The sequence below is a fragment of the Cheilinus undulatus genome, linkage group 5 (genome assembly GCF_018320785.1).
Source record: "Cheilinus undulatus linkage group 5, ASM1832078v1, whole genome shotgun sequence".
In the NCBI taxonomy this organism is placed as follows: Eukaryota; Metazoa; Chordata; class Actinopteri; order Labriformes; family Labridae; genus Cheilinus; species Cheilinus undulatus.
Genome location: NC_054869.1, coordinates 1,506,726 through 1,526,796, shown reverse-complemented (window position 1 = coordinate 1,526,796; position 20,071 = coordinate 1,506,726). Strand labels below are relative to the sequence as shown.

Genomic DNA, 20,071 nt, shown 5'->3' with positions numbered 1-20,071 from the left:
TTAATCTCATGAATATGTCTGTCAGAAACCTTCCTCATTATGTCTTTATCTGCACGAACCCGCCTGTGCTCTGAATCAGACACTAATGTCTTCACAGTACGATGATCATGCTGAAGTTTTCCTGAAATATCTCATGTTTTCATTCCTTGTCCAAGGCATTACACTATTTGAGGCTTTCAGCAGCAGAAATCCTTTTTCTTTCCCATATTGCTGAAACCTGTGGCCTGCTTAATAATGTGGAACGTCCTTCTTAAGTAGTTTTCCTTTTATTGGGCTCACCTGACAAACTAATGATCACAGGTGTCTGAGATTGATTTCAGTCAAAGAGCCCTGAGACACAACACCATCCATGAGTTTCACTGAAAAACAAAAAATTGAGTGTTTATGACACTCAAATCCAATTTGCTTGACAATCTTGAACGTGGTGTACACACACAAGGATTTTGAACAATTTGGAGTGGGACCCTTCCTCAAGTGAAGGAGTTCAAGTATCGGGATCTTGTTGGAGCCAGAGACTGACTGACAGATTTGTTGTGGTTAAGAGGGAGCTGAACTGAAAGGTAAAGCTGTTGTTTTACTGCTCAACCCTCACCCATGGCCATGAACTCTGGGTCATGACCTAAGAATGAGATTGCAGATAGAAGCAGTCAGCATCAATTTTCCTCTGGGAGTCTGGGCTTCTCCTAAAGCCTCCTACAGACTGAGCATTTTCAACAATCTTCTACGTTTCAGGGATGCTACGCTGTGACATGAATCTCATTAGCATCAAGTCTAATGTGTGCAGACTGTATGATGGCAACTCCCACTAAACACCACTGAGTCGTGGGCCACGAGTTTGCAGATATATCAAGAAATATGCATCATCAGTGTACGCCACGTCAACGTGAATTATCCATCCACCATGACGCTGCCAGTGTCATGGTAAATAATGCAGCAAAGCAACAATGAAGCTGCTGTAATCGTAGCATTCTTATGCTTAGAAAAACATCTGAGGTCAGTATTTTCCCCCTTGTTGAAATGCCACAAACTTCTGCTTCCTGTCATTTTCTCCATTCTAATGCTGACGTGTTTGACAGCGCCAGTGTCGTATTTGTTGTTATGCCATTTCTTGCTGCATTCCTATTGGTCGGTTTGTCGAGGTTCTAGCAGCAGTCACAACATGAGATGGTGATCCTAAATTTGACACAGTCAGATTTTATCCCAGGCTATTTTTGGTCACCATGACAATGGCAGTCCGTCAGCATGGCTCAGTGAGACGAAGAACCGCCGTTTAAGAGCCACGGCCAAAGATATCGCCACGATTGGTCATCTTAAATCTGGGACGGCCCAGAATTACACAGTGTAGACTGGTTCTCTTCCCAGTCGGGGCCTTTCTGTGCAGAGTTTGCATGTTGTCCCCGTGCATGTGGGTTCTCTGGATCCTCCAACCACCAAGAAACATGCTCGTTAGGTTAACTGATGACTCTAAATTAGCTGTAGGTATGAATATGCCTCGTTGTCTGTCTCTATATGTCAGCCCCGTGATTGACTGGCAACCAGTCCAGGGTGTACCCTGCCTCTCACCCAGTGACAGCTGAGATAGACTCCAGCCCCCCACAACCCCCAACAGGATAAGCGATATAGAATGGGTGTGTGTGTATATATATATATATATATATATATATATATATATATATATATATATATATACATACAGTGCTTAACAAATGTATTAGACCACCTGTCGTGTTTGTCTCAGAGACCATCCAGCATCATGAAGTGCTTTAATGCAGACTCTGATTTTCTGTGATCTCCCCACATTTTACCATTTTGAACAGGAATGAGGAATTTCAAACTGAATTCAACCAAATTTAAGCCGACTCACTGGGCTTTAGAAATGAATCAAGCAAAAAATTCAACCACTGAAACTAATTTTTCTGTTCAGGAATGACAGTAAATAACTATAATTTGACATATTAATCAAGAAATAATAATGTGCTTTACTATTTTTTCAGTTTTTTTGTAAATCAGTAAATTAGAAAATTCATGGATAACATTACTAATTATATTTTAGAATTAAAAATATCATTTGGGTTAAAGAGCCTTTACATATTGGTGATATTAACCATTGCAGAAACAAAAAATGATTTTAGTAATTACCAATGCTGTTAATTTAGAGCAGCTGTGACATAAACTGATTAAAAATTTTAATGCAATTAACCCATCTACAGCACTGACTCGAAAATCCCTGAAACATCTTTGGCAACACATTTCGGGCAGTTTGTCCAAGTAGGGTTACCGTTGAGCATGGTGCCGCACACGTACAAATGGGCCGTTGATCCGGTAGAGACCAACCAATTTGATATGGAAGACGCCAAAAAGCATGTTGGCCCTCTCGATGGGAAATTTGAGTACAAAAAAAAACATGACGGACAGTGGACCGACGTCAAGTATTATGCACATTCTGCAGGAAGGAGTTTTCTTTTCACTGAAATGCTTCCAGCTTAAAATACCACATTAATGTGAAGCATACATTTGTCAGAGATTGAGTCTGTTTGCTTCTGTAAAATGAAATGCGATTAATATAGATTGAAAATGAATGATATTTAATCATTATTAATCAAAATTAATCCACAGCAACCATGTGATTAATCTGATTACAAATTTTAATCGTTTGATAGCACTAGTATGTATATATATATATATATATATATGTATGTATGTATGTATGGGTGTGTGTGTGTGTGTGTGTGTATTACACACGTTTTAAATGATTTAATGTGTTTCATTAAAGAGTCCAGGTTTATTTGAATGTTTCTGTTGTTGGCCCACATGAGTTAAGTCTGAATAAAATGCTTTATCCTCACAGACAGAACAGAGTTAGAAATGATTGCGTAGCTTTGGGCTTCCGTACATGATGCATGTCGTATGAGTAAACCCATTATTGAGTTTCTGCCTGTTATTTATGACGTTAAACTGAGTAGCAGTAGTGTTACAGACCTGCGCAGCCGCAGTCTGCTCCTGTGTTTCAGTGCAGGTCGATCATTATCGTCTCGGTGCTGAATGTGTCGTGCAGCGGTGATGTGCTGCTGAGGTGACCGGGCAGGAGGCGGTCAGAGGCGGGTCTCTGCCCCCCGACACTCCCCTCAGTCCGCGAAGGATCCACGGACACGGAGAGGACCGAGGCTCCGCAAAGAGCTCCTTTCTTTACTCATGTGGTGAGTTTAAAGCTTCTTTTACTTCCGAATGTCTCATTTCAGACGTATGAAACGTTTTAAGGGTTCATGTTTTATTTCTTCTGACTTTATTTCACAATAAAAGCCTTCTTGGCGCTGTGTCGCCTCATGTGACTGAAGGAGAAGTCTGACTGCTGCCTATGAAAGAAAAAACATCTGATAAACTCAGCTTTAGAAATTCAACATTTAAATTCTGACTAAAATAAGGGTGTAAAATATTAACGGAAGGAAAACTTATGTTACAAGCAAACCGTTTTAGTTCTGCTGAATGGCTCCTGTAAGAAGTATTTTACTTTTAGTTTGAGATAAAGAGAAACTTTACCTGTGTTTGGAACAAAAATGAAATACTTCTTATTTGCTGCAATTCCATTTCCTCTGCCATGAACCATACCCAAAGGATTTGTTTATTATCTTAGCAGAATGTAGCTTTGTACGGTGGCCCTGGAGGTAAAATACAAAAGCACTCCACTGAGCACAAAAATGTTTAAACAAACCGCAAATCATTTCTCCTAAGTTAAAAACTTAAAGTCAAATGTTCTTAATGCATGTCTAAAATGTTTTTTAATTTTAATGTCATTTATTTAAATATTTATCATTCTCATCAATTCAACAGATATTTCACACGTGGTAATAGTTTAGAAAATGATAACTTTCTGAGCCAAAGCAGAGGTAAACTATATGGACAAAAGTATTCGGCCGCCTGACCATTCCACCAACAGGGACTGTGATGACACTGTGTTCTTATCCATGCACTTCACGACAGAGTTGTCCCCCTTTAGCAGCTCTAACAGCCTCCACTCTTCTGTAAAGGCTTTCTACAAGATTCTGGAGTGTTTTTGTGGGAATGTGTGTCCATTCATCTTGTAGAGCATTTATGAGGTGAGAGTCTGATGTTGGACCAGAAGACCTGGACCACAATCTCTGTTCTAGTTCATCCCAAAGGTGCTGGATGGGGTTGAGGTCAGGACTCTGTGTGGACCATCAGACCATGTCTTTCTAGTTCTTCTTTGGTCTCTGGGCCACAGTCATGCTGGAACAGAAGAGGGCCTTCCCCAAACTGTCGCCACACAGATGGAAGCATAGCATTGTCCAAAATGTCTTGGTCAGCTGAAGCATTTAGATCGGCCTTCACTGGAGATAAGGGGTCTAGACCAGACCCTGAAAAACACCCCATACCATTATCCCTCCTCCACCAGTCAGACAGGTAACGTTCTCCCAGCATCCTCCAAACCCAGACTCACCCATCTGACTGTAGACAGAGAAGATGATTGGTCACTCCACAGAACACGTTTCCACTGCTCCACAATCCAGTGTCGGTGTTCTTTACTCTTGCATACAGCTGTTGCCATGGAAACCAATTCATGCAGCTCCTGCTGCAGTTTTAGTGTTTACATTAATGCCAGTAGAAGTTCAGAACTCTTCAGCGATGGAATCAGCAGAGACTTGGAGACTTTTACCCATGAGCCTTAGCAGTTGTTCCTCTCTCTGTGATTTTACCTGGTCTTCTGCTTTGTGGCTGAGTTGCTGTTGTTCCTAAACTCTTCCACTTTCTAATAGCCTGATAATTTCCAGCAGAGATGAAATTTCACCAACTGTCTTATTTGCAAAGCTGTCATCATCACAGAACCACGCTGGAAGTCTCTGAGCTCTTCAGAACGACCGTTTAGGATCACAGTTTAGCAGGTGTGGCCACATACTTTTGTCCATAGAGTGTACAACGCAATAAAGATTTCACACCTGTCTTTTGTGCCATCATGGTGGGGTAAGAATCACACAGGAGGTAAATCTGGTAAAGCTGGCCCCACACAAGTTTAAGCCCAGTGACAGTCAAGCAGACTTGTCACGAGTCAAGACTCACTGCAAACCATTATTAGTCCAAAAAATCTGTGAGTACACAGTGTCCTCAGTTATTTTACTGCTCCATTCATACTACCAGCCTTAAAATGTAAATGTCAAACATGTTAAGTATTTAGGATTCAGTCAGAGTGTCTCCAATGAAATACCCACAACAGCCAATGAGAGCAGAGCAAGTAGTGTCACCAGTCAGGTTTTGATACATTTACAGCCCACAAACCGAAACACAACTGTACCAGTATCTCACCTCGAATCGCTCCCCTTTTCACATTTGACCATGAGTTTCTGTTAGACCTTGTTTGATCCAAACTGTAAGCAGCATGTGTGTTCTCAGGGTCAGGTGGAGCATGTGTGTTCTCAGGGTCTGGTGGAGCATGTGTGTTCTCAGGGTCAGGTGGAGCATGTGTGTTCTCAGGGTCTGGTGGAGCATGTGTGTTCTCAGGGTCTGGTGGAGCATGTGTGTTCTCAGGGTCAGGTGGAGCATGTGTGTTCTCAGGGTCTGGTGGAGCATGTGTGTTCTCAGGGTCTGGTGGAGCATGTGTGTTCTCAGGGTCTGGTGGAGCATGTGTGTTCTCAGGGTCTGGTGGAGCATGTGTGTTCTCAGGGTCTGGTGGAGCATGTGTGTTCTCAGGGTCTGGTGGAGCATGTGTGTTCTCAGGGTCAGGTGGAGCATGTGTGTTCTCAGGGTCTGGTGGAGCATGTGTGTTCTCAGGGTCAGGTGGAGCATGTGTGTTCTCAGGGTCTGGTGGAGCATGTGTGTTCTCAGGGTCTGGTGGAGCATGTGTGTTCTCAGGGTCTGGTGGAGCAGGTCCATTTAAATGATTAAAAGGTGGAAAATAAGCTGAAACTGTCTTTATGTTGTTTGTAAAGTTTTAACAGTTCATTAGTTTTCATTTTAACTTGATGTATGACAGCAACAAGTTTATAATTATGTTTGTATTTTCTAGTTGTGTAGAATTTGTTATAAAAGTAGAATCCCAATTCCAAAAGAGTTGGGGCGCTGTGTAAATGTAAATAAAAAACAGAAGCCAATGATTGTCAAATGTCACAACATTTCATTCAATATTACACAGAAACAACCTATCAGATGTTAAACTGAGACATTTTAACATTTCAGGAAAAATATTAGCTCATTCTGAATTTGATGGCATCAACACATCTCAAAATAGTAGGGACAGTGCCATGTTTATAACTGTGTAGCATCCCTCTTCCTTAACAACAGTCTGTTAACATCTGGGAAGAGAGGAGACCAGCTGATGGGAGAGGAATGTTGTCCCATTCTTGTCTGATGTAGGTTTCTAGCTGCTCAACAGTCCTGGATCTTCTTTCTTTTCTGATGCTCCAAATGTTTACTATTGGTGAAAGGGTGGACTGCAGGCAGACCAGTTCAGGACTGGTTTAGCATGGTCTTGCTGAAATAGTGGCAGCCTTCCCTGACAGAGACGTTGTCTGGATGGGAGCATATGCTGCTCTAAAAGCTCTCTTTACTTTCCAGCATTGATAGTTCCTTTCCAGATGTTAGAGCTGCCCACGCCATAGGCACTAATGCAACCCCATACCATCAGAGATGCAGGCTTTAGACCTGAGCCAGGAGAACAAGCTGGATGCTCCCTCTCCTCTTTAGTCCTCAGGACACGGCGTCTGTGCTTTCCTCTGACCACAGAACAGGTTTCCATGTTTCCTCAGTCCATGTTAAATGAGCTTTGGTCCAGAGAAGATGGCGGCGTTTCTGGATCCTGTTCACATCTGGCTTCTTCTCTCCATGATCCAGCTTTAACTGTCATTGGTGGATGGCACGGCCAACTGTGTTGACAGACAATGATTTCTGGAATGTTCCTGAGACCATGCAGTGATTTCAGTACAGAATCATGCCTGTTTTCAGCCTTGTCCCTTGCTCTCAGAGATTTCTCCAGATTCTCTAAATCTTTGATGATATAATGGACTGTAGATGAAGGGAGATCCAAAGTCTTCAACATTATACATTGAGAAACATTTTTCTGAAATTTTTCCACAATTGTTAGATGCCGTTTTTCACAGATTGGTGAACCTCTGCCCATCTTTACTTCATAACACTTGTGTTTTTCGTTAGTACCACTTACTTTTCAGCCTTTTGTTGCCTGTCTCTACTTTTTTTGAGATTTGTTTCTGCCATCAAATTCAAATGAGCTGATATTTTTCCTCAAATGGTGAAATGTCTTTGTTTATGTTGTTAATAAAATATTGTTTTATGAGTTTTGACAGTCTTTGAGTTCTGTGTTTTATTTCACATTTTGCCGGTGACTGAACTTTTTTGGAATTGTGATTATAATTATCTCTACATTAGAGTGTTGGTGTCTTTTGGGTGTCATTTGAACACTTCTTAATAAAATGTTTGTCTTCATGTTCTTCAGGTTCTTCTGTGGATCTGTTGGAGACGTTTGCATGGCAGGAGGGTCACTCATGACATCTTTAGAGAGCAAGGTAATCAATCAGACCTCCTTTATTCAAACAGAACAATCAGACGACAGTGCAGGTTTTAATGTGAGACAGAATAAACAGAGCTGCATGGTCTGATTTTAATGATTAACTCCACCTGGTGCTTCATGCTTCCAAACCTTTGTTACGCCATGTGGAACACGCGGCTCTCTGGCTGCATGCAGCTCTTTTGTGAAGACTTATGGATCTATCAAGCTTCATGGATTTATTTTATTTAAAAGGGTTAAAAAATAGCTTTCATCCTTGGCTATTTGAACTCCTTTATCATTAGGGAAGTGCAAACTCTGACATGTGCTTTTAGTCTCCTAGAATTATAAAATTAAATACGAATACAAAACCATTTTATATGACACGAAACCATCTGATATGATACAGTACAATACCTTTTAATATGATACAAAATAATACCATTCTATATAATACCAATCCATGCGAGGGATACGGTACAACACGGTACAATGCAATACAATAAATACTATCAAATACCATTCAAAACAGTACAATACGAAAAAATACAGAAGGATATGGTACAATAGGACAGGTGTTCTCAACCTTTTCAGCCCATGACGCCCCCCCCAAAATTAATGGTGCCAGAGACCAGAGACTGTACCTGAAGTTGGTTGAAAACAGTCATGCATATTTAAGAATAATCATGTGCAAAAAGGCTGCCCAAAAAGGGGGGATAAAGGGAGACCTTGCTGGGACCCAGCCAGACTGGGGGCCCATGAAGTCAGTAAAGTCTTGATATCCATATTTTGTATTTAACCCAAATAATAATGGCAAAAAGGGGTTATAAGTGGCAAAAATGGGTTAAAACGGGTTAAAAATGGTAAAAATTGGTGTAAAGGTGGTGAAATGGGATTTTTAAAGTAGCTGAATGGGTTAAAGTGGCAAAAATGGGGAGAAAAAGTTGTTTAAAGGGATTAAAGAGTGGCAGAAATGGGTAGGAAACTTGGTGACATGGGATTCAAACAGGCTAATATGGGTTATCTGAGGCAGAAAAATGGGCCGAAATTGGCAAGAAAGTGTTAAACTGGCAAAAATTGGCAGAAAAAATAGTGAAATGTGGTTAAAATGGGCAAAAATGGGCGCAAAGAGGGGTTAAAGAAGCAACAACAGGTGGGAAGTGGCAGAAATTGGTTTAGAAGTGGCAAAACAGGCCGAAAAAATGGTGGAAAGGGTTTAAAATTGACGAAAATTGGTGAGAGAAAGTGATGAAAATGGGTCAAGAGTTTGCAGAATTTGTGTGAAGTGGCTTAAGTGGGTAAAAGAGGGAAAAATGGGTCCAAATTGTCCAAAAATTGATGAAAAAAGGCAAATAATAATGGCAAATTTGGGTGGAAAAGTGGTTAAAAAGTGGCACAAATAAACACTTTTGGCATTAGCAACCAGTTATAGTATGACAGACTATTCAGCTCTAAAATTCAGTAGCTGTTTTTCAGGATGCTGGCACTAATGCTGCTGATCCACACATGCTTGAGATCATCAATGAAACACAACTGGAGGGCCGATCCCTGGGCCAGTCAGGGGCCTCGACTAATCTTTGTGCAGACTTACTGTCTACTGATTTTTTAATCATTAATTTGATTTCAGCATAAATATCATCAAAAGGGGTAAAACATACAACTAGAAATCATTTAAAAATAGTCGTAGTTTGTCTACGGCATCTGGCGACCCCCTCTCAGGGCTGGGAACCTGTGCACTAGGACGGCATCAAAGATAGGATACCATGTGACACATTCAATGCAATAAGAAACAAAACCATATTTTGTGAGGGTTTTTGTTGTGTTTTTGTTTTGGATAGTCAGCTTAGAATTATCTCACGTCAGGGACCTGGACCTGGGTCCTAGTTCACATACCCCCAAAGCCTGGTTAATTTGATCAATGTGAACACAAGAGCTCCAGGCTAGTCTTGACACAGTTCTGTTCTAGGTGTGCCTAAGTGCTGGTGATTCATCAGCAAGTAGAGCTGGTAATTAAGTTCTTATCGTTCCTGTATCCCCAAAACCCAAGGTATTCTTTGAGCAAGGCCCACTTCATCTTCTATATAAAATGTTAAAAATGTCCATAGCAGCAGGATTATGGCGAGGTTGAATGCTGCTGGTTTAAAGTTTAGAATGATTTGATAATGATTGACCTGTGATGTGAATAATCAGCCCGTCCTGCTCTTTTTCTTCACCTTTCATTGCAGAATGAAAATACGATGTGGCCATCACATCCATAGGTCGAGACAGAGGTGCTTCCTGTTCTTTCTGTCTCTGCTCACAGTCTGCCTGCTCAAACTCGTCTACATCAAGGTCACAGTGAGGGACAGCGTCTTCATCGAGCCGTACGGGATCACCAGCACTTTATCCAGAAACCACCTGCACAGGTACGACATTAACTGCACGGCGGTGTACGAGCTGGACCCGGTGGAGATCGGCAAGGCTCTGCAGATCAAACGTAAAGCGATCATAGAGCTAGACGACGAGAGCACCGTGAGTCTGACTGCTGACTGTCAGACATTTATCAGAGCCAGAGGTTACCATGACGTCCCCGTGTCTGAGGCAGAGCGGAGCTTCCCGTTGGCTTACTCTCTGGTGGTTCATAAAAACGCCCCCATGGTGGAACGGATCCTTCACGCCATCTACGCCCCTCACAACATCTACTGCATCCACTACGACCAAAAGTCGTCCCCGGCATTTGTGAAGGCCATGAAAAACCTTGCTCACTGCACGCCGAACGTCTTTGTCGCCTCTAAACTGGAGTCTGTAGAATACGCTCACATTAGTAGACTCAACGCTGACCTGAACTGCCTGGCTGACCTGCTGAGGTCAGAGGTCAAGTGGAGGTATGTCATCAACCTTTGCGGTCAGGACTTCCCGCTGAAGTCCAACTACGAGCTGGTGACGGAGCTGAAGCGGCTCAACGGTAGCAACATGCTGGAGTCGAGTCGGCCCAGCGAGCTGAAGAAGCAACGCTTCAGCTTCAAACACGAGCTGAGGAACGTGCCGTACGAGTACAGACGCATCCCCATCAAAACCACCGCCGCCAAACAGACGCCGCCCCACGGGATCGAGGTGTTTATCGGGAGTGCGTACTTTGTCCTGTCGAGGGAATTCGTGGATCACATCAGCAGCAGCGCGGTGGTGAAGGACTTCCTGTCGTGGTCTGCTGACACGTACTCACCGGATGAACACTTCTGGGCCACACTGGTCAGGATACCCGGCGTGCCCGGACACGTCCCCAGGTCAGAGGCAGACATCACGGACCTGAGGAGTAAAACAAGGCTGGTCAAGTGGAACTACTTAGAGGGAAATCTTTACCCAGCATGCACCGGGACACACATGAGGAGTGTGTGTATCTATGGAGCAGCGGAGCTCCGCTGGCTGTTAAACTTTGGACACTGGTTCGCCAACAAGTTTGACCCCAAAGTGGACCCGATCCTGATCAAATGTTTGGAGGAGAAGCTGATGGAGAAGCGGCGGAGTGTGACAACGTGAAACCAAAACAACGAGATGAGGGACATTTTAAAATATTTATTTTAGTCGGATAAAAGAGCAGAAATGACAGGGTATGGTCGACCTGCAGTCGAGCTGTGCTGGGTGTGGTTTAACTCTGCGTGGAGAGTGTCAGTGTCACGCTGATGGCGCTCAGTTCTGTCCACATTAAGAGGATGAATGAAGACAAGATGGGAAACCTTCTTCACTCTGAAAATGTGATACAAGTTCCCTCCCTCCTTAAATGGAAAGAGGCGGGAAAACTCACTAAAACAAGCAGGTCTTAGGTCTTTGTCAGGGTCTGGACCATCTCCACACATGTGGATGAAGCGTGGAGCTGCTTATTAATTCTTGTTAACACTGATGCTGGACTTTTCTTTCCTTCAAATGTTTTCCAACAGTGTGGTGTTATAGTCACTGTATTTTCTGGTAGATCCATTTCCTGATTGAAACCAGATAAAATCCGGTAAAACAAGCCATTATTCTGTTTTTCCATTTTGAATAAAAAAAGAAAAAAAAGAATAAAAAAATTGTACCCCATTTTAAAAATGTTATATGTTTTTCCATTTTTGGGACAACATATAACATTTTTAAAATGGGGTACAAATTTCATTATTTTGTTTTCCTCATTTAATGAAATACTTCAGGAAAAGGATATCATGTGACCATTGGTAAAGTCGAGCATTTCACAGTAAAAGCCTCCATGTCAAGAGCCTTCCATTGTGTTTTACAGTATGATAATAGTATAAGTATATATATATATATCTATATATATATATATATATATATATATATATATATATATATATATATATAATGTTCACCTTTACAAGTGGTCACATGATTTCCTTTTCCTCAAGTATTTTATTAAATGAAGAAAAAAAAAATGTAATTTAAAAAAAAAAAAATGGGTCAGTGTATTTTCGTGCAGATCCATTTCCTGGTTGAAACCAGACTCAAAAAACGGGAGAAACTCTCATTATTCCGTTTTTCCATTTTTGACCACAAATGGAAAAAGACGGAAAAACAACCCATTTTTCCTTTTTCTTTTTCATTTTGGTCACAAAAAAGGAAAAAAAATGACATTTTTAAAAAAGGGTCAATTATTTTTTTCAATTCTGTTATTTAGCTTTCTTTATTTAATGAAATAGTTTAGGAAAAGGAGATCATGTGACCCTTTAGGAAAGGTGAGCTTTTCAAAATAAAAGCCTCCATGTCAAACAAGAGCCATCCATTGTGTTTTACAGTATGATAATGGTATATCTATTCTATCTATAAACATATATATATACACAGGTGTGTGTGTGTGTATATATATATATATATCTATATATATATATATATATATATATATATCACCTTTCCTAACTGGTCACATGATAACCCTTTTCCTCAAGTATTTCATTAAATGAAGAAAGCTAAGTAACAGACCCTTTTATTTTTAAATGTTGTTATTTGTTTTTCTGGTTTTGTGACCAAAATTTTTTCACTTGTTGTTAAAAATGGAAAAATGGGAAAATGGCTCGTTTTTCTGTTTTTTCAATTTTTCCATTTTTGGTCAAAAACAAAAAAAAATGTGAGTTTCTCCTGGTTTCAACCAGGAAATGGATCTGCCAGAAAATACACTGACCTGTTCTGAAGGAACTTTTATTTTGTTCTCACTGTGAATCAGAAAGTGTTACTAACAGAAGGAAATGTGCCTTCTCTTGTCCTTCCTAAAACCAGATAAATGTGACATTCAGGAAGAGTCTGTATTTCGTTCTTATGTTGGTTTTCAGACTGTCCTCAGAATTTTCACATTTTTAATGCGTTTATTGATCGGTGTTGTTCATAAAGATTTAACTCCTGACCGCTGACAGAGAAAGTTGTTCTGCTGTAAAGCTAAAATTCAGAGTATCAGAAAGTTCCCTTTTTTCACTTTTGTTATGTTGCAGCCTGATGCTCCAACCATTTCAACTGTTATTGTCTCTCATTCATCTACACTCAGTACCACAGAAGTGAAAACATGAAAACAGAACTTTAGAAAGTTTAGCACATTTATGGAAACTAAAAAACGGAATTATCGTATGTACATCAGTGTTCAGAGTCCTTTCAACAACCCTGTAAATGTAGCTCAGGTTCCTCCCATCTCTGGTCGGTGCTGGGATGTTTCTACACCCTGATCAGAGTCCACCTGTGCTAGATTAACCTGATTGGACATGATTTGGAAAGGAACACTATTCCAAGAGTTGGTCGCCAAACTGAGCAATCGGGGAAAAGGGTGAGAGAGAAGACCTGATGGTTAGAGCTCCAGAGATTCTGTGAGGACCAGCTTCACTGCAGCCCTCCATTGATCCGGGCTTTATGGCAGAATGGAGAGATGGAAGCGTCTCCTCAGTGCAAAACAGCTGAGAGCTTGGGTGGAGTTTGCAAAAAGCTCCACATGAAAATCAAGCAGGCTTTCATGAGTTTCTGTGGACTGGCTTCCATCCAGCCACTCTGCCATAAAGCCCAGAATGCATTGCACATGTATTCATTTAGACCCCCTTCACTGTGGTCAGTCTGATTTGCTGCGGCCTGAAGCTGCAGTTGTTTAACTGAAATGTTTTCTCATTATTTTACACTCAGGACCCCATCATGACTCTGAAAAATGAAAAACTGAACTATCACAGTGCATAAGTCTTCAGAGGCTCTACTCAGTCCTAACGTGGGTTCATCTTTATTCATTACGCCAATGCCCCACGGCTCACACCGTGCCCTGATCTGTAGCAGACTAGCAAGCATGGAGGATAACCAGGGGTTTACTCATAACTTTGGCTACATTCACGCCGCAGTTTCAGTGACCCATATCTGATTAAAAAAAATGTTTTTCATTAGCACCTCTTACTTTTCCAGCCTTTTGTTGAACCGTCCCTACTTTTTTGAGATGTGTTGCTACCATCAGATTCCAAATGAGCTAATATTTTTTTTTAATGAGATGGTAACATGTCAGTTTCAACGTCTGAAAAGTTGTTTTTGTTTTACTGTGAATAAAATATGGGTTAATGAGGTTTGACGATCGTTTACTTCTGCTTTTATTTACAGTTAGCACAGTGACCCAACTTTTTTGGAAATGGGGTTGTATAAAGGTGAAACTGTTCAGGGTTTCCCCATCAGCTCTGTGTGTTCAGTAGTGATCAATAGTGATCAATAAGGTCACTGAGTGCTCCTAAAGAGTCCTGGTAGACGGTGGCGTGTCTCTCTGTATGGCCAACAGTCAACATTGAACTCTTTCCTCTCTGTCAGCTCTGACCTGAGGACCAGAGTCTGTGGAGTTTGAGTTCAGCTGTAGAGACACACAGACGACAGGATCTGATGGTGCTGCTCAGTCTTCATGGACATCAGGTGATTCCCATCAGTGACCGCGTGCACTAATGAGGCTGATGTGAGTATTCTAACAGCAAACACAAGGGGAAGCATTACAGGTCACAGGATCCTCGTCAGAGCAGGAACATTCAGTAGACCTTAAGAGCTGGAAATAAAGGAAGAGTGTCAATTCAGAGAAATGATGCAGATTTATTCTGCAAGCAGAGTTCTTACTATCTTTCATGTCAACACCTGACAGGAAGTGTTAAAGAAGGAAAGAACCTCTCACTCACAGAGGCTGGATTTGGATCTTTAGATAGCTGCAAGCAGCAACAACACCGCCCTAACATCAGCAGCAACCACAACAAGCAGCTAAATAATAACAACCATCAGCTGGAGGCCTGTTCCCTGTTGGTTTATTTCCTTTATTATCCACCTTACTCCTGGGGCCGCTGCTGTAAATCTGAATATGGGCGAAACTTCCAGTGCTAAGGCGGAAGTACATAAAAAAATGTAATTTAATACAGCAGCTAACGATAGATGCTAACCATGAACGACAGTTGATAGGAATTCACTGCGAATTTGTAAATATAAATATATTTTTGTAATCACATGTTGACATTGTTTTGTAAGCTGTAAGTAAGTAAATAAGGTGGATACTACATTATTCCTGAGGGGCTACTGTAGCCAATGTGGGTGTAACGTCTCGTACAGTAACATTAATAGCAAAACGTGATTCTTCCAAGGGTTTACTAAAGTGATTTAGCATCAACAGTGGTGGAATAAGAATTTCAGCAACCACAAACTATAAATGTTATCTGAAGGTGGTGCCCAAACTCTTAACAAAACGTGATTGTGTATTACAATACTGATACGACGCTAATAAAGTTAGCTAAATATGCTTGTCTAGTTTATCTGAGGTAATGTCGTCACTTTGTACTCTTTAGTAGAGGACGGAGAAATAATAATATTGTCGTGTTTGAGGTGAAGCAGTCGAAAGTTACATATTTTAATCTCTAAATTGCTCTAATAATGAAGTTTCACATCCTGTATTCAATGCAAAGTCCCATTTAGATAGAAGGGACTGGAAGTTGCGCCCATATTTCACGCAAAGAATCATGGGGACTAGGAATAAGGTGGATAGTGATGGAACTTCTAAAAGTCATTCCTGTCTGAACGTTTACTAAGGAGAAACTCAAAGTTGGTGATTCTAAGGGTGTGGAATCATACGACCAGAATATCACACACGTCAGAAATCCGTCTGACCAGTCTGGAGCTGCTGGTCGGGCCGTGGTGTCCCTAAAAAACACAATCACACTGGAGCCAACAGAACGTCTTAGTGGGTCATTCAACTCAGAATTAGTGTTTTAACTGGAGAAACTTGCCCAATGTAGCCGTTAGCTTTAGAGGGTGTGGTGGTCAAACCTGCCCCCATGAAATGGGACGACCCTTCAACTTCCTGATACGTCATCATCAATCATTGATGGCGTTCAAACAGACACAGTGACTTCACTGGCATTTCTGCTATGAACAGTTGTAATACTCCTTTAAAATATATCAATACACCAGAACAGCCTTAAATAAAGAGACAGCTGCCTTCCTCTGCCTAAAGGTCAAACCATCCATGTCTATAAATATCCATCAGCGTGTAAGTGGATCCTAAATTAAACACCCTAACTAGAGTGTGACCTCGGGGGTGAAAGGCCGATGTTGTTCATGGTGTGGTAAACTTGTTTTTGAATATTTGGACTTATCTTTAAGTATTGGTATCTCCACAGATCGTCCTGCTCCTCTGGTTCAGTCAGCAGCTCTGTGAAAGCCTCTGAGCACAGCGTGAATATTTCTACCTTCATGAATGGAAGATTTATGGCGCCGGCTCCAGACTTGGCCCCGAAGACTGCTGACTGAACACGGCTCATGTAAAATAACTCAGAGAGCTGCAGAGCCAACCAAACTCACATCCACGACGATCCAGATCCAAACGGCTGTTTCTGAACACGCAGACGTTTAAAGAGACTCCCTGTTTAAAAGGAGGGACAACTATGGCTGGTACAACAGCAGAATTAAACTTTAGACAATTCTAGTGAAAATAAAATAATGATTCCTTTCTGGATGCCACTGCAACAAAAATGAACATCTGGAGGCCAGAATCAGGTTAATAATTGTTATTAATCAGCAGCGTATCAGGTGAACTCCTCCTCTTCTACTGAGCATCATTAGAGACCCTGTAGATCAGTGATAGGCTCTTTTATGTCTACATTTTAAATATTCAGCCACAAAACCTTAAAAATGGGAAACTTTTTTGCGCTTTTCTTTTTTATCATTTTTTCCACTTTTCACCCTTTTGAGCTCCCTTTTGCCATTAAATACTACTTTTTTCACTACTTTTTTGCCTGTTTTTTTGCCACTACTTTTCACCACTTTAGCCCTTTTTCCCCGCTTTACACCATTTTCATCTACCTTATGCCACTAAATACCACTTGTTTTCTACTTTTTGCCCATTGTTGCCACTCTTGACTACTATTTGCTCATTTTAATCACTTCTCACTCATGTTTTTTCCCACATTTTTGCCACTTTTGGACCATTTTATGCTAACTTTAACTCATTTTTTGTCACTTCTCACCCAGTTTTGCTATTTTCTGACCATTTTTCCACTTTTCCTCCCCATTTTCATCACTTTTTGTTGCTTTTTGATAATTTTTTTCATCTTTAACTAATTGTTATTGCTGCTTCAAGCTGTTTTTGCCTCTTTTCACCACTTAGATTGTGGCTCCTGCAAAGTTATTTTTCAACAATTTGGCTTTTTAGTTGAGCAGTGTTATCCAATATATCCAATTTTTTAATCCAATTTTTGGCACTTCTACTTCTCTTAAAGTCCAATTTCATCACCTTCCCAGCATTTTTGCCATCATTAACCCATTTTAGCTATTTTATTGTATTAAAATAAGGTTTTAAACAAAGGGATAAACATTTTAGAGGGCTACTCACTGCACAAATGAACAAAAAAGGTTATTTTTCTTCAGTAAGAGTGGTTATTATTCAGGTGAAATATAAAATACCACAGTGTAACTTTGCAATGGACCATGATTTTGCTGGTCCCCAGTTTGGCTGGTCCCCCCCCCCCAATGGGCGGCCCTGTCTCCACAGGACTATTCTAGAATATTCATGGCTGTGTTCAGTCACCTTCAGGTACAGTGGGGGTCCCCGGTCTCTGACACCTTTATTTTGGGGGGTCATGGGCTGTAAAGGTTGAGAACCCCTCCCCTAAACTATGTAAATACCCATCAGCCATCTCTGTATTTGATCCATGATTCCCTTACAGCAGCCAGTCTTTGGACAGCGAGCCGAGCTGCAGTCTAATTACCTAAAGAGGGGATGACTGTACTTTATGTGCTTCATTTTTGAAGCCAAAAAAGGCTCAAAAACAGATCAGACATTAAATAAGACCACCCAGGGAGTGCTCAAAGGAGAGCCAAAGCGTCTTTTGTTGAAACTGAGTCATTATTTCCCGACTCTGAGGATGACACAGCAGCTCGTTTGGCAGAGAGGTTTTAATGAGACCCAACAGCTCAGCTCAGACTCTGCTCCAAATACCAGAGAGGGGGGAGAGAAAGATGCTCATTGTTCATTGTATACCTGTGGATGGACGACCACGGGGGGGGGGGGGCAGGTTTGGTATTCAGATTTCACCTGTCCTCTACAACCCCCGTCCAGCGTGGAGCCGCCATGAATCGAGTTCGTTGTGAGGAGTGGGCCGTAGAAGAGGAGGCCCGACAGTAAGGCCTCCTGTCCTGATCCCTAATGTGAACATTTGATCCATCAGCAGGAGCCCTGCTGATAATCCCCAACAGCACCATGGCTCTACTGGATCATTACAAAGTAAGAGTTTTAAAATATCACCCCATTTTTACAGTTTTGTGACTGTTACATCCTATAACCCCCCAATCGTCAAACTGCATCCGTTTAAAGTTCCTGGATTCTTCCATAATCCTGTCATCTACACTACATACACCGTACAATAATAATAATAATAATAATGATACCTTTATTTATATAGCACCTTTCAACAACAGCAAGGTCACAAAGTGCTTTACAAAAAGATTTAAAAAAAAACACAAGCAATTAACGCAACGGTACAGTAAGAGAATACACAGTGCACTAAACAGATTAAATAAAGGTCAGACCAAACAAGTAGGTCTTAAGTTGCTTTTTAAAAGAATCAGCTGTTTCTGCTGATCTTAGACCCAGTGGAAGTGAGTTCCAAAGAGTTGGAGCAATGACCTTAAATGCACAGTCACCTTTAGTTTTTGGTCTGGAGTGTGGAACAACCAGCAGACCCTGATCAGAGGACCGAAGAGCCTACATTTGGGATTGTAAGGTTTTAAGAGCTCCAAAATGTAGGCTGGTGCCTGGCCATGCAGGGCTTTAAAAGTAAACACAAGAATCTTAAAATGTATTCTGAAGTGTATGGGAAGCCAGTGGAGAGAATACAGAATTGGTGTGATGTGTGACCTTTTTGAAGACTTGGTAAGTAGTCTGGCTGCAGCGTTTTGTACTAATTGTAGACGATTTCTAGATGTTTTACTGAGACAGGTGAAAAGTGAGTTACAGTAGTCTAAACAGGAGGAAATGAAAGCGTGAATAACCATCTCCATCCGAGCTGTAGAAACAATGTGTCTGAGTTGTGCGATATTTCTTAGTTGGAAAAAACAAGAACGGACCAGATTATTGACATGTTGATCTAGAGATAGAGAGTGGCTAAATGAAACACCAAGATTACGCAGAACAGGTTTTACATAAGTAGACAGGGTACCAAGTTTCTCCAAAATCCCTGGCACTAAACCATGTGGGGCCCAGACAAGGACCTCTGTTTTGTCAGCATTTAGCTGTAGATAATTATCTGACATCCAGTCTTTAATGGCACTCAAACAACTGAGTAAAACTGACACTGTAGTGTAATTTTGAGGTGTAAAACATATATGAAGCTGGATGTCATCCGCATAACAATGATAGGATATGTCTTTAAAACTGTTGATTAAGTGGCTGAGTGGGAGCAGGTACAAGGAAAATAATATTGGGCCAAAGACCGAACCTTGGGGAACTCCACAGACCAGGGGGGAATTTGAAGAGCTGTGGTTGTTAACAGTGACTGAGAATGTTCTCTCTGACAGGTAAGAGGAGAACCAGTCAATGGCTGAGCCAGAAATGCCCACCCACTGCTTCAGCCTATCAACTAAAATATCATGATCCACAGTGTCAAAGGCTGCACTGAGATCCAATAAAACCAACACTGAACATTTACCTTCATCACTGCTAATCAGGAGGTCATTAAAAACTCTAAGAAGGGCTGATTCAGTTGAATGGGACTGACGAAAACCAGACTGAAACTTATCCAGGATGTTATGAGTGTCCAAGGCAGCTGTAAGTTGTTTGGCGACCACTTTTTCTAGAATTTTAGAAATAAAGGGTAGTTTTGAAATGGCCTATAGTTTTGGGGCAGAGAGGGGTCCAGATTTGTTTTTTGAGAAGTGGTTGAATGGCAGCATGTTTAAAATATGAAGGAACATGATAATGATATATGGACAATTGGTGAATTGTGGTGAATACACCACATACATCTCTCTCAGTGGATCCTCTACCTCTGTGTACAGCACTATGAAGCTCTAGTTTTTGGTGTGCAGTCAGGGTCCAGGTCTGCCTGCAGTCATCGGCCTGGCTCACTT

The 20,071-nt window shown here is 41.2% G+C and overlaps 1 protein-coding gene across 1 annotated transcript; it reads left to right on the top strand.

Moving 5' to 3' along the window:
• Window positions 1-3,022: 3,022 nt before the first annotated feature.
• Window positions 3,023-11,681, top strand: LOC121510148 (beta-1,3-galactosyl-O-glycosyl-glycoprotein beta-1,6-N-acetylglucosaminyltransferase 4-like). The gene is made up of 3 exons (XM_041788081.1): window positions 3,023-3,197; window positions 7,460-7,529; window positions 9,736-11,681. The coding sequence occupies exon 3, from the start codon at window positions 9,737-9,739 to the stop codon at window positions 11,024-11,026; it is 1,290 nt and encodes a 429-aa protein (XP_041644015.1). The 5' UTR covers window positions 3,023-3,197; window positions 7,460-7,529; window position 9,736; the 3' UTR covers window positions 11,027-11,681.
• Window positions 11,682-20,071: the final 8,390 nt, after the last annotated feature.

Coding starts and splice junctions, on each gene's coding strand:
- LOC121510148 (XM_041788081.1), top strand. CDS start 9,737: ATGAAAATACGATGTGGCCATCACATCCATAGGTCGAGACAGAGGTGC.